We start from the raw sequence: 9,472 nt of genomic DNA, 5'->3' as shown, positions 1-9,472 counted from the left end.
TTCGTACTGTTATTTCCTGCTGCTGCTGCTGGTGCTGCTGGTATATTTGGTGCTACTGCTACTGCTGCTGCTGCTGCTGCTGCTGCTATATTTGCTTTATTTGCTGCTGCAGCGACCGCTCGGTGCTGCGCAGCAAGCTAGAGTTTGAGCGGTTGGTGTGGGACTCAGCAGCAGAAGCAAAGAGAGCGCCGTGGCCTCAGATGATGATGCAGGCGGATGTCTTAGAGACAGCAAAATTCGGGGGGCTTGTCTCTCCTGCAGATCTAGCTAGACAGGGTAAGTTAAGTTATCTATACTTACATAGACCTAGCTAGCTAGCTAGCTAGCTACATATAGATAGATAGCTACATATACATTGCTAGGTACATATAGATTGATAGCTAGCTAGCTAGCTAGCTGCTTATAGCTAGCTAGCTGTAGCTGGATAGCCATAGCTTGCTAGCTGTGGCTAGATCGCTAGGTAGCTAACTATATAGATAGCTAGCTATAGCTAACCAGCTAGCTAGCTAGCTAGGCCTAGTCGTAGTACCTGCAACAGCAGCAGCAGCAGCACCACTAGCACCACCAGCATTACCAGCAGCTGCACTTGCAGCAGCAGCAGCAACAGCAGCAACAGAGTACCTGCGCGTCTTTGTTTGCTGCAGCAATGCCGTCTGGGGAGAAGCAGAGAGACAAATTTTTATATGGCAATGTGGGGCCCTGGAAGTGAGGAGACACCTGAAAAGGAGACAGACAGCAGCGTGAGAGAAGAGACAGCTGCAGCAGCAGCAACTGTCTCCTCTCTCTTTCTTTATCTCTTGCCTTTCTACCCCTACACCCTAACAAAAGCACTTAGGGTTTAGGGTTATTAGGGTTTAAACGCGGTTGTAGGAGAGTTTGAACGAGGGTTTAGGGTTTAGGGTTTGAGCTAGGGTTTAGGGTTTGGTGCGCAAGGGTTTAGGGTTTACCGAGCTACGGTGTAGGGTTCGAACGAGGGTTTAATGTTTAGGGTTTATGAGATAGGGTTTAGGGTTTAGGGTTTAGAGGCGAGGCCTAGGGCTTCAGGGGGTCTTGCGTAACCCTTCACTGTTTATATCGAGGGTTTAGGGTTTAGGGTTTAGGGTTTGGCTAAATATAAGCAGGGGTTTGTACAGTGTACGCGCGTTAATGCTGCTTTAATAAATGCAGCAGGAGGCTCTGCTGTCTCTTGTTGTCTCCTTTCTTATTAAGGAGAGACAGCTGTCTCCTTGCTGCTTCTCTGCAGCAGCAGCAGCAACATCTGTGCGTTCGCTTGTCTTGCTGCTGCTGCTACCGTTGCTGCTGCTGCTGCTGTTGCTGTCATTGCAGATGAAGCTTCAGAGCCTCTCTGAGGTTGGTGTATATACACCCCAAAACCCTTCTCGCTAGTGCAGCAGCAGCAACAGCAGCTGCAGCTGCTGCTGCTGCGGGGAGGGTTGCAGCTGCACCGTGGTGAAACGCTTGTTCAGTGACTTTGCTGCTGCTGCTGCTGCTGCTGCTGCTGCCACCCGCAGCAGCAGCAGCACAGACTGCTGTTGCGAAGTCTGCAGCAGCAGTCTCCCTGCAGAGGCAACCGCAGCAGCTGCAGCAGCAGTTGCGGCTGCTGCTGCGGCTGCGGCTGCTGCTGCTGCGTCTTTGGCTCTGTAAGAGATGGGAACCGCAGCAGCAAAACTGCTGCCGCTGCAGCAGCAGCAGTGCTTCCATCCACTCGAATCAATGTTTTTTGCTGCTGCTGTTGCTGCTGTTGCTGCTGCTCTCACCAGCAGCAGCAGCAGCAGCAGCGAGACAGCCTACCAAACAGTACTTTTAAGGTGTCTCTGCTCTATCCTATGGCTATGACGAAACATATCTGTCTCCTTGCTGCAGTTGTCTGTTTGTTGCTATTGCTGCAATTGTCTGCTTGCTGCTGTTGCTGCAGTTGTCTGCTTGCTGCTGTTGCTGCAGTTGTGTGGTTGCGGCTGTTGCTGCAGCAGCTGTCTCCTTTTTGCTGCGTTCGTTGGGGTGTACAAGTGTCTCCGTTAGGAGCAAGACAAATTTTATTTCTTTTGTTTGTTTTACATTAAGAAGACTTCTATTAAGCCGCAGCAAACCCCAAGGAGCTGCAGCAGATGCAGCAGCAAACCTAAAGGCTGCTGCAGCAAAGTTGCTGCTCTTAACTGCGGGCTCCAAGGGACCCCCCCCCAATTACAAACTGCATGCAGCCCCACAGCTATAAAAAGATTTGCTCCGTACACTGCAAACGGCTGCTGCTGCTGCAGCTGCTGCAGCTGTTGTTGTTGTTGCTGCTGCTGCTGCAGCAGCAGCAGCTGTTGCTCCTGCAAAGGGAGAAGCTGCAAAAAGGAGCGGCTTTTTAGGTGTACATACACCGCAATAAAACCGAAGGCAAATGTGTAAACCAGCTGCGGCAGATGATGCTGCAGCAGCTGCTGCAGCTGCTGCTGCAGCAGCTGCAGCAGAGAAATCTTTGCTGCTGCACTGTCTACACGCCACTCGCGGGCTTCCAGCAGCAGCAGCAAAGAATTTGCTGCCTCGACTTCCTGAGCCCTCAAGCTGCTGCTGCTGCTGTTGCTGCAGCAGATGCTGCTGCAGTCCGCGCACTGCGGCTGCAACTGCTGCTCCTGCTGTACCTGGCGCTGCTGCACCTGCTGCCCCTGAAGCTGCTGCTTCTTTTGAGAGGGGCCCCCTTCCAGTTGCTGCTGATTTTGATGCTGCTGCTGTTGAACGTACGCAGCATCAGCAGCAGCAGCAGCAGCAGGCTTTTCATGTGTATTTGCTGTTGCTGCAGTGGTTATTGCAAGAGTTGCTGCTGCTGCCTTCAGGGCCCCCGGGTGGCAGTGTGCAACAGAGAAAAGAACAGCAGCAGCAACAACGCACTTGCTGCTGCTGCAGCCAGCAGCAGCAAACAGCAGCAGCAACACGCCCCTAAATACAAACTCCTCTAGAAAGGGTGCAGCAGCAAGACACCAAAGCCTCTCAGTTATATTCACATGTTTTGCTGCTGCGGGTGCTGCTGCGGGTGCTGCTGCTGCTGCTGCGGGTGCTGCTGCTGCTGCTGCGTGTGCTGCTGCAGTAGCTGGTTCTGCTGCTGCTGTATCGCTCAGGGGGAGTAGGCTGCGGCAGGTCTTTGCTGCTGCAGCGGTAGTTGCTGCAACAGCTGCTGCTGTTGCTCTACCAACTGCTGCTAGCGCTGCTGCTGCTGCTTTAAGTGCTGCGGAGAAAGAGGTATGCCCTGCTGCAGCACAGATAGATACACCGTAAAGCAGCAGCAAGAAGCGCAGCGACTGAACAGCAGCAGCAGCAGCAGCAGCAGCAGCACCCTCCCAAGACACCGGAAGGCCCAGCAGCAGCAACAGACATCGAAGCCTCATGGATCCCCCCGCTGCAGCTGCTTCTGCTGCTCCTGTTGCTTCTGCTGCCTCTGCTGCTCCTGCTGCACCTGCTGCACCTGTTGCAGCTATTTCTGCTGCTGCTGCCTCTGCTGCTGCTGCTCCCGCAGCTGCTGCTCCTGCTGCTACTGCTCCGGAGCAGCGCAGCGGCGGCAGCAATAAATACAACAACCCCACCAGCAGCAGGCTGTAGAAAGACAGAGACAGAAGACGCAGCAGCAAAACCCGAGGAGAGAAGGGACCCTCTTCAATAAGCCGCTGCAGCAGCTGCAGCAGCAGCAGCCTCCAGCTGCTGCGCATTCTTCTGCTGCTCCTGCTGCTGTTCCTGCTGATACCACCCTTGCTGGTGATGTTGCTGCTGCTGCATACCCTCAAGCAGCTGCGGCTGGTTCTGCTGCTGCAGGTGCTGCTGCTCCTGCTGCTGATTGAGCTGCTGCTCCTGCTGCAGCTGGAGCTGCTGTTGGCTTTGCAGCTGCTGCCGCTGCAGCTGTCCCCTCGAGACAGCAGCAGCTGCAAGAGAATGCAACAGCATTGGGGTGTATACGCAGCTATTACATACAGTACAGTTAGTATAGGTGCAGCAACAGCAGCCGCTAGAGGTGATATTGAAAAGCTGCATAGCTGCTGCTGTTGCTGCTGCTGCTCCTGCAGCTGCTGCTGCTCCCCCAACTCCGACAGCGTCCTCCTGCTGCTGCTGCTGTTGCTGCTGCTGCTGCTGGTGGCGTGTAGCACCAACAGTGCAGCAGCAGCAGCACACATAGAGAGAGAAGACCTATACCCTCTGCAGGGAGCAGCAGCTTTATTCGCACTTTGTGCTGTTGCTGCTGCTGCTGCAGATGGTGCTGCAGCAGCAGCAGCTGTTTCTGCTGCTGCTGCTGCAAGCCCGCTACGAGCTTCATCGCTAGCAGGAAGCGCAGCATGAGCTCGTCTGCGGGTATTCATTCTCCTAAAAAAAGAAACCCTAAACCCTAAACCCTAAACCCTAAACCCTCAATAACACCTGATCGCTGTGCCGCATGCAGCCCCGGAACCGGCGCATGCACGCAAGCCCTAATACACCCTAAACCCTAAACCCTAAACCCTAAACCCTAAACACTTCTTTAGCATAAGCAATATTTAATCTATTCCTGCTGAGAATAGCTGCAGCAGGCAGACCCTCAAACCCCTCACCTTCTTGGCTTCCTGTAGACACCCCCCTAAACCCTAAACCCTAAACCCTAAACCCTAAACTCTAAACCCTAAAACCTAAGCCCTATGCTCTAAAACCTATGCTCTCCTCCGGCACTGGGGCCCTCTGAGGCCTTCATGGGCAGCTGCCAGTCGCCTGCCTGCGGCCGTTGCGTGCGCCGCCTCTCAAACCCTAAACCCTAAACCCTAAACCCTAAACCCTAAACCCTCATGATGGCGTATACAGCCCCACACCTCCGCTGGTGCGCCGGCCCCATCTTTGAAGCTGTAGCCGTCTACGGTCTTCTCCTTTGCTTCGGTAAGCAACCCTAAACCCTAAACCCTCCTTTGCAGCAAACCCTAAACCCTAAACCCTAAACCCTAACCCTAGGCTCTAGCTAGATGCTTCCTGCAATGTTTTGCTTCTCCTCTGAGGCATGCAGCAGCAATACTTCACTCGAGAGCATAGGGTTTCTGCTGCTAGGGTTTAGACCGGGGAATCGAGGGTTTAAGGTTTAGGGCTTATGGCTTAGGGTTTAGGGTTTGAGGGGTGCCGTCTATACACCGCAGGTTGTCGCTCTTCGTCTTCCTGTCTCTCCGTTTTGCTTTTCTTACTTTCTCTTCTCTTTAGGAGCTGCTGCCTTTACAGTGAGTGCAGTATTAACCCCAAACCCTAAACCCTAAACCCTAAACCCTAAACCCTAGTTTTTAAGTGCGTATGAATATATGCATGCATGTGTGCGTATGTTGGTATGTATATATCTCTTTCTATCTAGCAGCAGCAACATCAGCAGCAGCAGCAACTGCTGCTGCTGCTGTTCCCCTAGTGGGCAGTCTTACACTCTGTTTGCTGCTGCTGCTGCTGCTGCTGCTACTGCTGCTGCTGCGGTCGTCACATCTCCGCTTTTGCTTCTTGCTGCTGCTCCTTCATGCGCTGCAGCAGCTGCTGGTGCCTACCTGGAGCCGTTTCAGCAGCAGCAACAGCAGCAGAAGCAGCAGAAGCAGCAGCAGCAGCCAGCAACCCTAAGAAGCCCCACACGCTACAGAAGCCCCCACAGCAGCAATTGGGGTGTATCTGCAGCTTTTGTGCTTCCGAGGATACGTCTTCCTTTCAATCCGCTGCTGCAGCTGGTGCTGAGTGCCTGGGCTGCTGCTGCTGCTGCTGCTGCTGCAGCAGCAGCAATAGCAACACAGTGCAGAGTGCAGCTGCCCTTAGCAGCGCTGCTGCTGGCTTCTTGTCAGGGGTATGCTGCAATGGCTGGCTGCGCTGCTGCTGCTGCTGCTGCGGTTGCTGCTGTTCTTGCTGCTGTTGCTGCTGCTGCGACCACTTGGGGAGGCAGCAGCAGCAACAGCCAACATGTTTGCTGCATTCGGGTGTATGTGCAGCTTCTTGTCTACCTACCGCTTCGCTGCAAGACAGCAGCATGTGCTGCTGCTCTGCCGCCCGTCTCTTGCTCCTGTGCTGTCTCTGCATGTTGCTTCCGTGAGCTGCTGCTGCTGCTGCTTCTTTTGCTGCTGCGGCTCCTCGTACTGCTCCTGCTCTTGCTGCTGCTTCTCGCGGTGCTGCTGCTGCTGCTTTTCCCGGTGCTGCTGCTGCTGCTGTGTCTGTGGTGTTTGCCTCCTGCACTGTCTCTTCATCTACCGGCTGTTGCTGCTGTTGCTGCTGCTGCTGCTGCTGCTCCTTTAGCCTCTGGGGGTTTGCCTTACGGCGTCTCCACAGCGTGTTGTTGTTGCTGCTGCTGCTGTTTGCTGCAGGGCTTGGTGCAGCTGATAGTCTCTGCAGCAGTTGCTGCAGCGGCGTGGGTGCTGCTGCTGCTGTCTGCTGCAGCAGCAGTGCTCTCGCAGCAGGTGCTGCTGCTGCTGAACTCCATGCAGGAGAAGCAGCAAACGAGAGTTGTTGTTGCTGCTCCGGCGGTTGCTGTGTTGCAAGTGCTGCAGCAGAAGCTGCAGCAGCTGCTGCTGGTGCCTACGCCTGCACCTGCAGCAGCAGCAGCAGCAGCAGCAGCAGCAAATGATAGCTTGGCAGCACGCCGATTGTGAGTTTTCTTTTTATTGTTTAGGGGCTTGCAGCATTTTCTTATTTTAGGGTTTATTACTTAGGGGCCCCGGATGGAGGGTTTAGGGTTTGCGGCTGTGTATGTTCCTGCTGCTGCTGTTGCTGCTGCTGCTGTTGCTGCTGCTGCAGGCTCTTCTGGGTTTGCTTCCTCGCACTGCTGTGGCTGATGTCAGTGCTGCAGCAGCGACAAATAGCAGAGGCACACGCCCGGCCCTCCAGAGATGTGCGCAACGCTGCTGCTGCTGCTGCTGCTTGTCTTGCTGCTGCTGCAGCTGGTCCTGCTGCTGCTGCTGTTGCCTGTCGTGCTGCTGCTTGTGCTGCTACTGCATGTGCTACTGTTGCTTGTGCTGCTACTCCTGTTGCTTGTGCTGCTGCTGCTTGTGTATGTGAGTGTGGCGACTCTGCTGGGGGTGCATGCGTTGTTTGCTGCTGCAGGCAGCAGCAGCAGCAGTAGTGCTGCTGCAGCAAGACGTAGACACCTGGGCTGAAGCCCCAGCAGACCTCATTGTAAGCCCTGCTGCTTAGTGTCTCCTTTTGCTTCCTTGCTGCTAGATCAGGCAGCAGCAACAGCAGCAACAGCAACAGCAACAGCAGCAGCAGCAACAACACCAGCAGCAGTCACAGCAGCAGCAACAGCAGCAGCAGCAGCAATAGCAGCAGCAGCAATAGCAGCAGCAGCAGCAATAGCAGCAGCAGCAGCAATAGCAGCAGCAGCAGCAATAGCGGCAGCAGCAGCAAGTAGTGTATGTGTGCCCTTGCTGCTGCAGAGCCTCGCTTTCCTGGGTCTCCGCCAGGCTGTCTCCTCTCTGCGGCTGTCGGTGGATAGGAGCAGCAATCGTTACGTGCAGCAGCAGCAAATATGTCTCTCTAGCAAAGACAGCAGCAGCAGCCACGGCAGCAGCAGCAGCAGCACGGGCCGCCGGGTAGGTACTGCAGATTTCCTTCGAAGCTTCAGAGGCATCTCGCTAGCTAGCTAGCTAGCTAGCTAGCTAGCTGTCTATCAATCTATCTGTCTGCCTAGCTAGCTAGCTAGCTAGCTATCTGTCTGTCTAGCTAGCTAGCTAACCAGCTAGCTGTATTCCTGCTGCTATGCTGCTGCTGCTGCTGCTGCAGGCCGGGGATTTTACCTTCCCGCAGACACTCAGCGAGTTGAGGGGCCTCGATGTCTCTCACTTGCTGCTGCAGCAGCAGGACGACCAGCTGCCAGTATGCTGCTGCTGCTGCTGCTGCTGTTGTTGCTGCTGCTGTCTCGGCTCTTGTTTCCGCTGCTGCTTGGAGTGCTGCTGCTGCTAGTTGTGCTGCTGCAGCTGCTGCTGCGGCTGTCGTTGTCTTCGGAGCAGCAGCCTTTTCAAGTTGCTGCTGCTGCTTCAGCGACCTCAGCATTGTTTGCTGCTGTTTGCTGCTGCTGCTGCTGTTGTGCTGCAGGTCTTTGAAGCTTTTGTTTCTCTCGTGCTGCAGCAGCTGCGGCTGCAAAACGCTCTGCTGCGGCTGCTGCCGATTGTCTCCTCTCCTGCTGCTCGCCAGGCCCATAGCGCCGTCCGTTGTTGTTGCTGCTGCTGCTGCTGCTGTGTCTGTGTTTGCTGCAACAGGGGTTTAATTCTGCTGCTGTTGCCGATGCTGCTGCTGTTGCTGAGCCTGCATACGCTGATGAGTGCTGTTGCGTGTCTTGCTGCAGTTTATGTACAGCAGCAACACGCTGCCAAGCAGCAGCAGCAGCAGCAGCGGGTTGTTTTCTAGTCGGTGGTCTTCTGCTGCAGCGGCAGAGTCTGCTGCAGTGCAGCAGCTGCTGCTAGAAATGAGGAATCCGCAGCGAGCTGCTGCTGCTGCTGTTGCTGCAGCAGCAACAGCAGCAGAGGCCCTTACAGGCTGGTTATGCGTACTTAGTGCGCTAGGAAAAGGTAATGCTGCTGCTGTTGCTGCTCCGTCTGCTGTTGCTGCTGCTTCTTCTTCTGCTGCTGCCGTTGCTGTTGCTGCAAAACGCAGCGGCAGCAACTGGAAGCTGCTGCTGCTGTTGTTGCTGCACTTGATGGGGCCGGCTTCACCTAATGCTGCAGCAAGGCTTTACTTCTGCTGCTGCTGCTGCTGCTGCAGGGTTTGGAGTCGTGGGAACTGAGGTGGCTGTACAGCTCAGCCGAGAATTAGTATGTTTTAGTTGCTGCTGCTACTGCTGCTGCTGCTGCTACTGCTGCTCGTTCTGCTGCTGCTGCAGGCAGGCTGTAGTATAAGCTGCTACGGCAGCCAACTAATGCGAGCTGCCATCGCTGCTATTGCTGCTGCTGCTGCTGCTGCTGTTGTGTATGTGAGCAGGCTTTGTCTTGCTTGCAGCAAGAAGCAGCACAGCAAGAAGTTTGCTGCCAGCTGCTGTCTCCTCTGCTGCGAGAAGCTTCATTCAGTGAGAGTCCCCTGTCTCCTTTTATTTATTCTCAGCTGTCTCTTTTCTATATTCTGCTGTCTCCTTTAGGCCCCGCTGCTGCTGCTGTTGCTGCTGCTGCAGTAATGCGCCGCTTTCTCCTGCTGCTGCTGCTGCTTCCAACGCTGTTTCTTACGGTTTGCTGCTGCTTGTGCTGCTTGTGCTGCTGCTGTTGCTGCAGCAATGCGCGACTGTCTCCACCGCCTTCGGGTGTATAGGGAGCCCATCCTCGCTGCAGCAAAGGGCTGCTCCGTGTTGGTGCAGCGACTGCTCGAGGAAACCTTTGCTAATTAGCTGTATAGACAGCTGCTGCTGCTGCAGCAGCAGCAGCTGCAACTGTACTAGCAGCAGCAGCAGCTGCTGCTGCTGCAGCAAGAAGTGCAGCATAATCAACAGAAGGAGACAACTCTAAAAAGTCATTCTCCGTTTGCTTAGGGAGGTCTTTTGATGGCCCAG

At 54.9% G+C, this 9,472-nt stretch overlaps 1 protein-coding gene across 1 annotated transcript; it reads right to left on the bottom strand.

Annotated features, from left to right (window-relative positions):
* Window positions 1–1,382: 1,382 nt before the first annotated feature.
* On the bottom strand, window positions 1,383–8,136 carry EAH_00010370 (hypothetical protein, conserved; the record flags this gene model as incomplete). Its single annotated transcript, XM_013395137.1, has 7 exons — window positions 1,383–1,638; window positions 2,230–3,570; window positions 3,943–4,329; window positions 4,384–4,433; window positions 4,554–4,565; window positions 5,953–6,415; window positions 7,673–8,136. 7 exons carry the CDS (start codon window positions 8,134–8,136, stop codon window positions 1,383–1,385), a joined length of 2,973 nt encoding a protein of 990 aa, XP_013250591.1.
* Between the last annotated feature and the right edge of the window lie 1,336 nt (window positions 8,137–9,472).

This window comes from Eimeria acervulina, genomic scaffold (assembly GCF_000499425.1).
Source record: "Eimeria acervulina Houghton genomic scaffold, Eah_scaff53, whole genome shotgun sequence".
NCBI classification, from domain to species: Eukaryota; Apicomplexa; class Conoidasida; order Eucoccidiorida; family Eimeriidae; genus Eimeria; species Eimeria acervulina.
This window is presented reverse-complemented; position numbering and strand designations above follow the sequence as displayed.